The sequence below is a fragment of the Heteronotia binoei genome, chromosome 19 (assembly GCF_032191835.1).
Source record: "Heteronotia binoei isolate CCM8104 ecotype False Entrance Well chromosome 19, APGP_CSIRO_Hbin_v1, whole genome shotgun sequence".
Classification (NCBI taxonomy): Eukaryota; Metazoa; Chordata; class Lepidosauria; order Squamata; family Gekkonidae; genus Heteronotia; species Heteronotia binoei.
Window position 1 is genome coordinate 7,992,668 of NC_083241.1, and position 15,463 is coordinate 8,008,130.

At 45.8% G+C, this 15,463-nt stretch overlaps 1 protein-coding gene across 1 annotated transcript in view; it reads right to left on the reverse strand.

Annotated features, from left to right (window-relative positions):
- Nucleotides 1-216: 216 nt before the first annotated feature.
- LOC132587957 (axoneme-associated protein mst101(2)-like) overlaps nt 217-15,463 on the reverse strand; it is a 70,140-nt gene continuing 54,893 nt past the window's right edge. Inside the window, exons 4-5 of the mRNA XM_060260371.1 lie at nt 2,616-2,710; nt 217-604 (exon numbers count right to left, since the gene is read on the reverse strand). Of these exons, the coding sequence (XP_060116354.1) occupies nt 217-604; nt 2,616-2,710 (483 nt within the window). The remainder of the gene's footprint in view (nt 605-2,615; nt 2,711-15,463) is intronic.

Below are 15,463 nucleotides of genomic sequence, written 5' to 3' on the forward strand. Positions count from 1 at the left end.
GCTCAAATGTTTTAACCTTAAGATGTTTTAATTGTTTGACTGTTTTATTGCTTATTTATAGAGGTATTGTTGAATTTAACTTTTTGACTTGTTGGAATCTGCCCTGAGCGCTTACGGGAAAGGGCGGAATACAAATCCGCAGAAATAATATAAATAAAATAGAGCCACCTTACTATTCATAGCCCAGAAAGGGGACGGGGGGGGGGGGGAAGACTGTCATTCTTTTTGCCTGTCTTTTTTCTGGAAATGTCTTTTTTCTGCATCTGTCTTTTTCTGCAACAGTCTTTTTTCTGCATCTGTCTTTTTCTGCAACAGTCTTTTTTCTGCATCTGTCTTTTTCTGCAAGTCTTTTTTCTGCAACTGTCTTTTTTCTGCAAGTCTTTTTCTGCCGCAGTCTTTTTTCTGCAACTGTCTTTTTTCTGCAACTGTCTTTTTTCTGCAAGTCTTTTTTCTGCAACTGTCTTTTTTCTGCAAGTCTTTTTCTGCCGCAGTCTTTTTTCTGCATCTGTCTTTTTCTGCAAGTTTTTTTCTGCCGCAGTCTTTTTTCTGCAACTGTCTTTTTTCTGCAAGTCTTTTTCTGCCGCAGTCTTTTTTCTGCAACTGACTACAACACAAAGAGGGGTGGCTGTTGATGGGTAAAACTCAGTGCTGCTGACCTGCTTTACGTGCAGGTCCTGTCAGAGGTTTCTGTGTGATTTGCACAAGTGGCAAAATTCAGCAATGATTGTAGCCGTAATGACCCCTGAGCAATGAGTAGTGAGAAGGGAATATTCAGTTACTAACAAGTTTTATTAGGCCCATTTATTCTTCAGGCTGGCTGTTAAAAAAAATAAATTGAAGAGAGAGATTTTTGGGAGATGGTGTGGTATTAAATCCTGCCCACAATTTCAGTCTTAAGATCATAATGGGGAAAGCTCTTACTGGCTAATTAGGATTGCACAAGTATACAAGAAGGAGTAAGAACATACAGAACTGTCAGAAGAAGAAGAAGAAGAAGAATTGCAGATTTATACCCCGCCCTTCTCCCTGAATCAGAGACTCAGAGCGGCTTACAATCTCCTATGTCTTCTCTCCCCACAACAGACACCCTGTGAGGTGGGTGGGGCTGAGAGTGCTCTCACAGCAGCTGCCTTTTCAAGGACAGGTCCTGCGATAGCTATGGCTAACGCAAGACCATTCCAGCAGGTGCAAGTGGAGGAGTGGGGAATCAATCAAAAGTGTGTGGACTTTTATCTGGTTCTCCCAGATAAAAGTCCACACACTTAACCACTACACCAAACTGGCTCTATACCAAACTGGCTCTTAACCACTACACCAAACTGGCTGCACCAAACTGTCACCAGCACGCAAATAATTTAAACAGAGATCAATGCGATATATGTTGGTAAAGTCACTTAAAATCCATGTGGGTGTTCTAATTGTCTACAAGGTCCATATGAAGACCCCAGGTTACTTTGCGGTACAATGCCATAGAGTCGACCCTACAAAGCCACCATTTTCTCCAGGGGAGCCAATCTCTGCCAGCTGGAGATGAGTTGTAAAAGCGGGAGATCTCCAAGCCCCACCTGGAGACTGGCAATCATAGCATTGGGTGTAATGGAATTCCCAGCAGATGTTCAACCCCCTTCACTGGATTTATCTGTTTTTGTTTTAATTTAATGTCTATATTTTGTGTATAAAGCTGTGGGGTGTGGTAATTGACAGCACCTGTGGCCATTCATTTGACTCACGTGGGGAAGTCTTGGGTAGAGAACCATTTCGTGCAAGATACGACTAACGAGCTTACGCTAATGAGAGCAGTTGCCTAAGCACGGGGTAAGAATTTGCAGTGGCTGTGATGTCTAACTGTAATTTTAATTATTTATTTCTGTATATGTATATTAATTTGTTACGGTGTTCGTTCCTAGTTTATTAATGTGGCCTGTCGAAGTATAAATGAAACAAGAGAACAGCCGGAATTGGGTTGCTGCATTGGTTGAACTGCTGCCTGAAATAATTTAAATACGTGGACGGTACTACCCGCGGCTGGAAGTTCACTTGACAGCAGGATTCGGTACCTTTTGTTAATTTCAATAATAATAATAATAATAATAATAAAATTTTATTTATACCCCGCCCTCCCCGCCAAGGCAGGCTCAGCATCCAGGATTTCAAGCATCCAGGACTGGATTATTTTTATTGTGTGGAGTAAAATGGACTATAAGCGACGTTGAAATAGCATAATATAATGAGATGAGAATATTGATAAGGGTTGTGTATATGAATAAATGTTGTAACGTAAGTATTCGAATTGTATTACCCACAGCATTGGGTTCATAGTTCTTAATTATCCAACTGGAGGGAAGATAGACTCTGCGATACAGAATAAAGCTTGGCTCTTGTTTAGGTCATTCCCAAATGGAACAGATCTCACCAGACATTCATCTTGGTCACACCATTGATGTTGTTCTTGTAAGGTTGCCAATCTGCAGGCAGGGCCTAGAGATCCCTCAGCATTACAACTCAACTCCAGCCTACCAAGAACAGCTCCCCTGGAGAAATGATTGTTTTGGAAGGTGGACTTTGGGAGGTGGCATTATACCCCACTGAGGTATGATCTCCAGATATTTCCCAACCCAGAGCTGGCATCCTTGTGGGACTTCGGTGCCTGCAGAGATTCCCCCTTCAGAAATCCAGAGGAGGCTTTCGCAACATCTGTCTCTCGCGCTAGCTAGAGAACCGAAAGGGGACAAAAACCTTCTGAAGGCCAAGTAACAGAAAGGGACGCCAACTTGGTAAGCCTCATCCCCTGCGTTAGCCAAAGCTGGAAACTAATTTGAGGACATGCAGTCGAAAATGTCTTAGCGGACTTCTCCCAATGTGACAGATTTCACATGGTTGAAGCAAATATGGGAAGTTACTTGATCTGTTGGCTTTGGGGCTCGTGGCTGGTTCTTCCCGGTTTCATGTCGTGTGACAAAACTGCTGTACGTTGATTCATTTTTTATGACAAATAATGACCTACATAATGCAATAGACTCTTCTTTTTATATATATATTGCCATTTGCTTCGTGGCAAAAGTCTATTTTGCTTAAGCCCTGGGTCTGTTTCCCTCTGACTCTGCAGCTGCACAGCTTCTAAGTTTGCATATAAAGGACGGGCAAATAGAAGCAGATGTTTCAAAACTTGTGGTGGTGTAAACTCTGATGCCATCTGTGTAGCAAATCCCCAAGGGGAGTCAGGACTAGTGAAAAATCCACAGCTGGAAGAAGATGCAACCCAACAAATCTACCTCCAGCTAGATTCTACTTTCACGAGTAGCAGTTTTTTCTTCTTCTCATTGCTTTAGTTTTGTTAATTCTTGAGGAAGGCTCAACCAAACAGATGTTTAGCCTTACAACATTCATAGGGACCAATAGTCTCCAATGCAATCTTTCACTTGCGACTAATGCTCAAAGATGGGTCAAATGTTGTTTAAAAGTTGTTTCATAGAATCATAGAGTTGGGAGGGACCTCCAGGGTCATCTAGTCTGACCCCCTGCACAATGCAAGAAACTCACAAATACCTCCCCCTAGATTCACAGGATCTTCATTGCTGTCAGATGGCCATCTAGCCTCTGTTGAAAAACCTCCAAGGAAGGAGAGCCCACCACCTCCCGAGGGAGTCTGTTCCATTGAGGAACCGCTCTAACGGTCAGGAAGTTCTTCATAATGTTGAGATGGAAACTCTTTTGATTTAATTTCAACTCATTGGTTCTGGTCCTACCTTCTGGGGCCACAGAAAACAATTCCACACCATCCTCTATTTGACAACCCTTCAAGTACTTGAAGATGGTGATCCTATCGCCTTTTAGCCACCTCCTTTCCAGGCTAAACATCCCCAGCTCCTTCAAACTTCCCTCATAGGACTTGGTCTCCAGACCCCTCACCATCTCCATCACCCTTCTCTGGACCCATTCCAGATTGTCTATATCCTTCTTAAAATGTGGTGCCCAAAACTGAACACAATACTCCAGGTGAGGTCTTACATGAGCAGAGTAAAGCGATACCATCACATCACGTGATCTGGACACTAGACGCCTGTTGATACAGACCAAAATTGCATTTAAAAGTTGTTTAAAAAGGCCCTCCCCTCTTTTCAGAAGGGAAAAGGGGCTGGGGGAGCTGCACTGGCTGCCAGTGGTGTATCAGATTCGCTACAAGGTGCTGGTCATTACCTTTAAAGCTGTATATGGCCGAGGACCTGTCTACCTTAGGGACCATCTCTTCTCACATGTTTCCCAGAGGGTACTTAGATCTGGAATACAACATTTTCTATCAATCCCCGGGCCGAGGGAGGCACAATTGAAAACCACTAGAGATAGAGCTTTTTCAATCGCTGCCCCCTATTGGTAGAACCAACTGCTGGAGGAGGTCAGAGCATTGCAGGACCTTCCCCAGTTCTGCGAGGCCTGCAAGACAACACTATTCCGGCTGGCCTTTAATTAAACTGCCGATATAGCGATACTGAGAACATCTAAGAGCGCGGAACACCATCAAAATTACTTATATTAGCACCAAACTGTTCTTATTGTTTTAAACTGTTTTAATTGTTGGAATTGTTCTATTTATGTTTATTGTAGTTTATTTTCTACAATTTCTACAAGAGCTCGTGGATCTCCTGACAAAAATTCTTTGAGATTCAAAAGAAGGTTCCCCTATCCTTCATTATTTCCTATGGAAGGAAGGCATTTAAAAGATGTGTGGTCCCTTTTAGTGTGATGACCAGAACTCCCTTTGGAGTTTAATTATGCTTGTCACACCCTTGCTCCTGGCTCCACCCCCAAAGTCACCTGACTCCACCCCCAAAGTCTCCTGACTCCACCCTCAAAGTCCTCAGATATTTCTTGAATTGGACTTGGCAACCTACTTTGGGGTTCAGTTATGCTTGTCCCAACCTTGCTTCTGACTCCACCCCCAATGTCTTCTGACTCCACACCCCCAAAGTCTCCAGATATTTCTTGTATTGGATCTGGCAACCCTACTGCAATTCCTGCTTATGGAATCTTGGCACAGACCCCTGGAAGAAGCTCAGAGAAACTTCTCAGAGGGAAAATGGGGGAAAGAAAAAAAAGACCTGATCTGAAAATCCGAGGCAATGATGATAGGAAAATGTCTGTCCCAGAGGAAGGCAAAGAATAGTTCTTTGTCATTTCCAACCATCTGAGAAAATGTGAAGCAATGAAGTTTTTTTGGGCGGTGGGGTGGGGGGTGGAAAGCCATTAAAAGCTGATGGTTCTATTTTTAAGGGAGAATGTAGCATTCAGCGAAGCAACTTCAGAACTATTTAAAATCACATTTCCTGCCGGCAGAAAGCAATTCGACTTCTGCTCTCTGGAATCCTAGAAACGGGGAAAGAAAAAAAGGCCTTTCAGGTGATCGGGGATGTCTCTTGCCAATACGAGCTTGTTCCTCCGCTGTGCATTCACAGCCATGAACGCTTTGTCCAGTCGACTTTAGACGTAACTCCTGCGATGGGCCTTCCGCCGTCTCCCCCGAGAGCTCGCTCCATTTATTTGCCGACGAGCTCTCGCTGTATGGATTTTTCTTTAAAAGTATTAGATTTATTTTCATCGACAAGTCAGGCCGTTCACGTTGAACTGACAGCTGGAAGCTTCTGTGAATCTCTTGATTATTTTTGGAAAAGCTTTGAAAGCAGAGAGGACACTCCCCCCCCCCCCTTCTAGTGTCTCCATTTACTTTACTAGTGAGCTATTGCAGAACCCTGTCTCTGGAATATCCGTGCAGAATAATCTCTACAGTGGTTTTTTTTTTTTTCATACTGTAACCTGAACACACAAAGAAATTATAGCAGGTTAATATGTTTTCAAAGGTTTTCACATCTGGATAGGGTTGCCATAGAGTTTTCCATCCCAAATTGCTAGAGCGTCCGGGGAAACCATAGAGCTTTCCCAGAAATGCCTAGAGGAACCATCTCTCCCCATATGAACCCCAGAGAGCGCTGAGGTCAGCTGGAAAGAACCAGCTGAATATCCCTGGGCCAAGGGAGGCCAGATTGAAGACCACCCGGGATCGGGCTTTCTCCATTGCAGCTCCACTACTGTGGAATCAACTCCCGGAGGAGGTGAGGGCCCTGCGATGTTTAGACCAATTCCGCAGGGCCTGTAAGACCTACCTCTTCAAAATAGCCTTCACCTAATACCGAGTCAAGAAAGTCTCGCTGGGCATATTTTAGCCACTGAATTTTATTAAAGACCTAAGTTATAGCACCACAATTTTAATTTTAATGTAAGTTGTTTAATGATTTAATGATGATTTTATAATTGTAACTGTAATTACTATGTATGGTTATATTTGTATGTTGTGAGCCGCCCTGAGCCTGCCCTGGTGGGGAGGGCGGGATACAAATAAAAAGTATTATTATTATTATTATTATTATTATTATTATTATTATTATTATTATTATTATTATTATTATTATTATTATTATTATTAGAGTGGCTGGTTTGCGACGTCGACAGCACGATGACCTCACTCACAGGTGATGTCATCGTGCCGGCAACATTAGGGGAGGTTCCCTCTGCCAGCCCAGTGTGGGCCGGTGGGTTCAGAACCTCCTGGGAGGGAGAAACCCCATCCTGACTGGGGATTTGGCAGCCCTACAGCCAGAGTTCACTAGTTTCATTAGCGGATTTTCCAGGCTGTAAGGCCATAGTCTTGGCCAGAGACTTGACGTTTCACTCCATAGCATCCAGACAAGAATAAAAGAACATGAAAGACACTGCAGACTAGGCCAACCTGAAAAATCAGCAGTGTCTGAACACAGCCTAACTCAAGGGTGTCAAACATGTGGCTCAAAGGTCCAATCAGGCCCCCAGAGGTTTCCTATCAGGCCCCCAAGCAATTGGTTCTCTCTCTTGCTTCCTTCTGCATCTCACCTTGCTTTGCAAGGCTTGCTCAATCGCACTGGAGCTACAGAGCAAAACCTCAGTTGTCTCCATTGGTCCTCTGGGGAGGGAGGGAAAGAGCCACAGCTTCCTTTGCCCAGTTCCCTGGATCCCATGGGAGAAATACAAAGAAAGCACCTTTAAAACCAAGGAGTGCTAATATTTCAAGCATGTTTTATTTTATTTTAAAGAATATTTACTCATCTTTGTCTGTGTCCTTTAAAAAGTTTATAGCTCTGCTCCTTGGTCTTAAGTAGGTACACCCATGGCCCAGCCTGCCACAGCCCAACCTGACAAGGTCTCATTTATGACAGATCAGGCCCTTATAACAAATGAGTTTGACGGTCTCATTTGGAGTACTGTGTGCAGTTCTGGTCGCCGCACCTCAAAAAGGATATTGTAGCATTGGAGAAAGTCCAGAAAAGGGCAACTAGAATGATTAAAGGGCTGGAGCACTTTCCCTATGAAGAAAGGTTGAAACGCTTGGGACTCTTTAGCTTGGAGAAACGTCGACTGTGGGGTGACATGATAGAGGTTTACAAGATAATGCATGGGATGGAGAAAGTAGAGAAAGAAGTACTTTTCTCCCTTTCTCACAATACAAGAACTCGTGGGCATTCGATGAAATTGCTGAGCAGCCAGGTTAAAACGGGTTCTTATGTGACACAGAGTGTTGGACTGGATGGGCCATTGGCCTGATCTAACATGGCTTCTCTTATGTTCTTATGACACCCATGCTCTAAGGCAGCTGTGGAGTCCTGTGAGGAAAAAAAAAATACTACTTTGTGAGCTACTGGGATTAAAGTTGTGAGCTCCTGCATCAATTAGTTTGCTCTGGGGCCATTTTTCCTGAGCTGAGACCAAAAAAAAACCCCACACTGAGTTGGAGGCTAACAAACTGTGAGTTATCTCACACTAACTCAGCTTAGAAGGAACCCTGGCCAAGAGGCGTCCTTATCCGCTTTAAATGCATTCTCCAAGCCACCATCTGCCTTGGGGAAGTGATTTAAAGAGACAAATGCCTTCTCCAACCTGCTGATGGGGCAATGGGGACTCCGAGAGCCATGCAACGGCCAACAACAGATGGCCGGTTCAGGGCGGCTTGAAGCTACCCTGAAAAAAGCTGGCCGGAAATAGAGTGCCCCGTAGCTTCTGGAAGGCACTTGGGAAAGGGGCGGGCCCTCCTCCCCCCACGAAATGTGCACATCTAAGATGAGGGTGGGATGGGGCCCTCTTCCCTGCAGAAAGGCGACACTTTCTCTATGAAGAAAGGTTAAAGCACTTGGGGCTCTTTAGCCTGGAGAAACGTCGACTGCGGGGTGACATGATAGAGGTTTACAAGATGATGCATAGGATAGAGAAGGCAGAGAAAGAAGTCCTTTTCTCCCTTTCTCACAATACAAGAACTCGTGGGCATTCAATGAAATTTCTGAGCAGTCAGGTTAGAACTGATAAAAGGAAGTAGTTCTTCACCCAAAGGGTGATTAACATGTGGAATTCACTGCCACAGGAGGTGGAGGTAGCTATAAGCATAGACGGTTTCAAGAGGGGATTGGATAAGCATATGGAGCAGAGGTCCATCAGTAGCTATTAGCCACAGCTTTTTGTTGGAACTCTCTGTCTGGGGCAGTGATGCTCTATATTCTTGGTGCTTGGGGGGCACAGTGAGAAGGCTTCTAGCCACCCTGGTGGACCTCCTGATGGTGTCTGGTTTCTTTGGCCACTGTGTGACACAGAGTGTTGGACTGGATGGGCCACTGGCCTGATCCAACATGGCTTCTCTTATGTTCTTCTGTGACACAGAATGTTGGACTGGATGGGCCATTGGCCTGATTGAACATGGCTTCTCTCATGTTCTTATGTGACTCATAGTGTTGGACTGGATGGGCCACTGGCCTGATCCAACATGGCTTCTCTTATGTTTTTATGTGACACAGAGTGTTGGAATGGAGGGGCCACTGGCCTGACCCAACATGGCTTCTCTTATGTTCTTATGTGTGACACAGAGTTTTGGACTGGATGGGCCATTGGCCTGATCCAACGTGGCTTCTCTTATGTGACTCAGAGTGTTGGACTGGATGGGCCACTGGCCTGATCCAACATGGCTTCTCTTATGCGACACAGAGTGTTGGACTGGATGGGCCATTGGCCTGATCCAACATGGCTTCTCTTATGTTCTTATGTGACACAGAGTGTTGGACTGGAGGGGCCACTGGCGTGACCCAACATGGCTTCTCTTATGTTCTTATGTGTGACACAGAGTGTTGGACTGGATGGGCCATTGGCCTGATCCAACATGGCTTCTCTTATGTTCTTATGTGACACAGAGTGTTGGACTGGATGGGCCATAGGCCTGATCCAACATGGCTTCTCTGATGTTCTTATGTATTCCAATTCCTGTTTCAGTGATGCTTTTGCTCAGGCACGGGATCATAATATTATTTCCACAGCATCCTTAATGATACAAACTCAATACATAAGCTTCTGTTGAACGATGTGTCTCTTCCTACATGCTTCTCCCAGGCAAAATGTTCCGTTGGCTCAAGGTTGTTATGGAAGTAATATTACAATACCGCGAATCATCATTTCCTGCAATCTTTAATAATCTTTAATAATTATACAGCCCTTGTGGCCATTGGGTGTGGCCTTTAAATACTACAACTGTGAAGAGTCCTTGTCCTCTCTGATGCCTTCATTGGTCCTTTGAAGCAACTGTTTGGCTGCTGTGTGGCACTGCTGTGTGGCAGGACTTGATGGACCACTGGTCTAGATTTTCCCAGCCTCCTGCTCTGGGCTAGAGGTCTCCCACCTATCATCTCCACTCCCCACCATTGCTCCTAGCAGTACTGAGAAAGTTTTTATTTTAAATGCTGCTTGCCTCAGTACCGGTATGTAACTTCAAGGTACAGCCCAGAGGTGTGTCAAGCATGCGGGTTCAATGAGTCAAAGTTGATACAAAGACTACGTTTATTGATAGACCGATACTTTGGTGTAACAGGTTCTTGAGGGTTATGCTGCTAATACATTGATACAATACTTTTAAGGCTTACTTCAAAGGGATTCCAAGGGATGGGGTTGCAGGGTAGCATTCACACATAAACTATCATAAATGTCTACATTCCCACAGTGTTATCAGGACTGCGTCCTTGCTGTCTCCAGATGGCTTGCACTCCCTTAAAGGAATGTATGGGAAGGGGCTGATTACTTAGTTTCAGTTCTCACTACTTTTAATTATAAGCCATAAAGCAAGACGGGGGGAAGGGAAAGAATAACAAGTTAACAAAATTAGGTCCTCCGTGATACTTCACAGACCAGGTTAGGCAGGACCCTAAAACAATCAATTAACAATGAAATTTCTCCATGCTTGACAAGGTGATAATAGGTAGTTCTACAGAATGCTGGAAACTCTGTGGTTCTACCATAGAGTTTCCAGCAAATCCTAGAGCTACCCATTATGCCCAAGTACAACCTGGAAGTGACAGAGTGGTGTCAGTGACATCATTGGCATCTAGGGTTGCCAGGTCTCACCTGGCCAAAACCGGGGGACTCCAGTCCTCTTCCTGGGGTTCACATGCATGCCGTAATGATGTTACCTGGAAGTGACATCATCATGCTAGGAACATCATACAGAAGTTGCTCAATCATTTGGGCAAAGGCTCTATGGTCATCATAGAGTTTTTACCCACATGCTAGAGTGTCCCCATGCAATGTGCCTTGCATGATGATGTCATCTCTGGTGACATCACACTGGGCACGTTGGGCATGCCAGCACTCTAGAGAGCCAGTTTGGTGTGGTGGTTAAGTGCATGGACTCTTATCTGGGAGAACCGGGTTTGATTCCCCACTCCTCCACTTTCAGCTGCTGGAATGGCCTTGGATCTTTTGTAGGAGTTATTCTTGAAAGGGCAGCTTCGGTGACAGCTCTCTCAGCCCCACCTACCTCATGGGGTGTCTGTTGTGGGGTGGGGAAGGTAAAGGAGTATAAGGTGGGATATAAATCCAATATCATCATCTTCTTCTTCTTCTTCAGTTTGGTGTAGAAGAGAGCCAGTTTGATGTAGTGGTTAAGTGCGTGGACTCTTATCTGGGAGAACCGGGTTTGATTCCCCACTCCTCCACTTGCAGCTGCTGGAATGGCCTTGGGTCAGCCACAGCTCTGTCAGAGGTTGTCCTTGAAAGGGCAGCTTCTGGGAGAGCTCTCTCAGCCCCACCCACCTCACGGGGTGTCTGTTGTGGGGGGGAGAAGATATAGGAGATTGTAAGCCGCTCTGAGTCTCTGATTCAGAGAGAAGGGCGGGGTATAAATCTACAATTCTTCTTCTTCTTCTACAGGGCTCCCCTGCTGGCAAGCTCCATGGTGGTGCCTTGGAGGTCCCAAAAGCAAAGGAATCCTTGCTCCATTGGGGTAAGTGGGGACCCTACAGAGATCCCAAGCACCCACAAGTCCCTGACTCTAACCCTCTTGCTGGTTGTCCGACGACCAGTCTGATCCAGCAGCTCTCGACTCCTGTTTGGTTATAATCCGGCGAGGAGCATCTTCCGTGCGCATCGGAACTTTCGGGACGGATGGAGTTAAGCATGTAAATAGTATATTCAAAGAAGACAGCTGGTTGCCAGAGTCTCTGCAGACTTGATGAGGCAAGGTTGCGATATTAGTTCAGGTGACAGCGGGGCTCTGATTGAATGAACCTTTGAGGTCCAAACTTGGAGCCATGCAGCAAAAAAAAGAGAGGATGAGCTGGGAAAAAAAAAAATCTTTCTCGGGGATTTGAGCGTCTTTGCGAGGAGCGGAAGGGGGGGCCCCATAATGATATGTTTGCTTATCATCCACTTAACCCGCCTCACATCTCTCTAGGCCTACGTTGTCACTCTGGGTCAAAACTATTTTGGACGGCTGCAACCCCCGATAAACACATGCTTGGCAGGGTTTGCGGAGACACCTCCAACTCACCGCCTTATTATCATTAACATGTGTTTGGGCAGGTGGGGGGGGGAGATAATGCCGACAAGTGAGGAGGAGAGCGGCATTATACAGAACACGATAAAAAGAGAGAGAGAGACCCTTTTGCTGGCGTCAAACGGCACTGCTTATGCGGCAAATATTTGCTTTGGGAGATTGAAATCCGTCCCTGGCTGCAGGTTTAATGGAAGAAGCGGTTCCCTTGCAAGGCGTTTCGGAATAGAGGCATTCTTTGTTATAAGGCCGGTGCAGAGTCCGTGCAGATCCAAGGAGGGTTGCCAGATCTGACTCAGGAAATATCTGGGGGCTTTGGGGGTGGAGCCAGGAGAGTTTGGGGGTGGAGCCAGGAGCAGGGGCGCGACAAGCACGACTGAACTCCAAAGGGAATTCTGGCCAACTTTTTAAAGGGACTGCGCTCCTTTTAAAGCCCTTCCTCTGTTTTAAACAGGGGTGGAATTCTAGCAGGAGCTCCTCTGCATATTAGGCCACACCTTTTAAATGCCTGAAGAGCCCCGTGGTGCAGAGTGTTAAAGCTGCAGTACTGCAGACCTAAGCTCTGCTCACGACCTGAGTTCGATCCCCGGTGGAAGCTGGGTTTTTAGGTAGCCGGCTCGAGGTTGACTCAGCCTTCCATCCTTCCGAGGTCGGTAAAATGAGTCCCCGGCTTGCTGGAGGGAAAGTGTAGATGACTGGGGAAGGCAATGGCAAACCACCCCATAAAAAGTCTGCCGTGAAACGTTGTGAAAGCAACGACCGGTGCTTGCACAGGGGACCTTTCCTTTAAATGGCTTCCTCTGTTTTAAACAGGGATGGAATTCTAGCAGGAGCTCCTTTGCATATTAGGCCACACACCCCTGATGTAGCCAGTCTTCCATGAGCTTTCAAGGGGTTTTTTTTGTATGCTCTTGGAGGATTGGCTACATCAGGGTTGTGTGGCCTAATATGCAAAGGAGCTCCTGCTAGAATTCCACCTCTGGTTATAAATAATTGAGGATGGGGTGTAAGAACATAAGAGAAGCCATGTTGGATCAGGCCATGGGCCTCTCCAGTCAAACACTCTGTCATACAGTGGCAACTCCCCATACCCCCCACCAATGGAGCTCACAGAATTGGACCCTCTGGTCCAATCTTTTTGAAACTTGGTGTTTCTTTTGAGGAGAGGTACCAGATGCTATACTGAAATTTTGTCTCAAAAAACAGCCTCCCCAGCCCCAGATAACCACATATTGATTCTCCATTATGCTCTATGAGGACCTGTATAAGAGCAAACAGTGCTGGTTGAGATAGAACCAGGGTCTGACCCGGGGTGGAATTCTAGCAGGAACTCCTTTGCATATTAGGCCACACACCCCTGATGTAGCCAATCCTCCAAAGGCTTGCAAGCCTCTTTTTTGTAAGCTTTTGGAGGATTGGCTGCATCAGGGGTGTGTGGCCTAATATGCAAAGGAGCTCCTGCTAGAATTCCACCCCTATCAGCACCACCACCACCACCACCAACAATCTCTTTTCCTCTCTCCCCATTTTCAGTGGTGACTTTTCCAATCCCGCCCATCGCAGCAGACCGGCCCTCTAAATCTGTCAATCACATGGACCAGAACACTTTTTTGGTGTGATTTACGGCCAGACTTTTCTGACCTGCTCCGCGCCTTTCAAACCCTGCGCAGACACCCTTTGTGGAACTCATCTACTTTCCCCTTTGATAACCAGGCGCTGAATCCGCTAATTCTTCTCTAAGTCCTCTCCGTAAAAGCCGCCAATCATATTCCTCTGTGCATCTTCCTATCTCGGAACAGGCGCTTTCCTCCACACACACACACACCCCCCTGCGGTAAAGGACATTCTCGTTCTGTGGCTTTCCCTTGCTTTTGTTCTTCAACCCAGACACATTTACGGCAGACACAATAAGTGCGCTGTATCTGTGGACAACTTTCAGCCGCAGTTATAATAATCCTTTTGTGCGAGCTAGCCGGCAAAAGTCAGCAGTGGGGCAGGCATACTGCCGTCGTCAAAAATGATAGCAATTGTGGAGGGTTCCTGGTTGCCTCATTTCTAGCAGTGAGGAGAGGAATAATATGTTTAGCATTCACAAATGATGAGCTCTCCTTGGGTTTAAGATCTCCCTGATTCCTCTGTGACAAAGAAAGTCTCTCAGAATGCAATTTTTTAGGGTAATGTTACAACAGCTCTGAGGAGGAGCCCCATGGTGCAGAGTGGTAAAGCTGCAGTACTGCAGTCCGAGCTCTCTGCTCACGACCTGAGTTCGGTCCTGGTGGAAGCTGCCAATCTGCGCTGGGGGCAGGAACGTAGGGGGCAGTATCATAAGCATGATGTCATCACTTCTGGGGGGAAACTCAGAAGCAAAGGTGGTAGCTCTAGCAATTGCTGGAAACTCTATGGCAGGGCTGTTGAACTCCTTTGTTACAAGAACATAAGAGAAGCCATGTTGGATCAGCCCAACGGCCCATCCAGTCCAACACTCTGTGTCACACAGTGGCAAAAAAAATTATATATACACACACACTGTGGCTAATAGCCACTGATGGACCTCTGCTCCATGTTTTTTATCTAACCCCCTCTTGAAGCTGGCTATGCTTGTAGCCGCCACCACCTCCTGTGGCAGTGAATTCCATATGTTAATCACCCTTTGGGTGAAGAAGTACTTTCTTTTATCCGTTTTAACCTGTCTGCTCAGCAATTTCATCGAATGCCCACGAGTTCTTGTATTGTGAGAAAGGGGGAAAAGTACTTCTTTCTCTACTTTCTCCATCCCATGCATTATCTTGTAAACCTCTATCATGTCACCCCGCAGTCGACGTTTCTCCAAGCTAAAGAGTCCCAAGCGTTTCAACCTTTCTTCATAGGGAAAGTGCTCCAGCCCTTTAATCATTCTAGTTGCCCTTCTCTGGACTTTCTCCCATGCTATAATATCCATACCATACCATACCATACTGCACACAGTACTCCAAATGAGACCGCACCATCAATTTATACAGGGGCATTATGATACTGGCTGATTTGTTTTCAATTCCCTTCCTAATAATTTCCCAGCATGGCGTTGGCCTTTTTTATTGCAAACGCACACTGTCTTGACATTTTCAGTGAGTTATCTACCACGACCCCAAGATCTCTCTCTTGGTCAGTCTCTGCCAGTTCACACCCCATCAACTTGTATTTGTGGCTGGGATTCTTGGCCCCAATGTGCATTACTTTGCACTTGGCCACATTGAACCGCATCTGCCACGTTGACGCCCACTCACCCAGCCTCAACGGATCCCTTTGGAGTTCTTCACAATCCTCTCTGGTTCTCACCACCCTGAACAATTTAGTGTCATCCGCAAACTTGGCCACTTCACTGCTCACAGCCAAAGGGGACGGATCTGACATAAATGAGACTTTGTGGGGCCAAGTTATACGCGTCATAAAATGTAATGCCAGGTAGCAGCCACATAAATTTTACAAAGGACTCAGACAAACACAATTAAAGATTTTTTTAAAAAACTTATTTATTTTATTATATTTGTATCCCACCCTCCCCTGTTGGGCTCAGGGTGGCTAACATTAATTTAAAAAAAACCC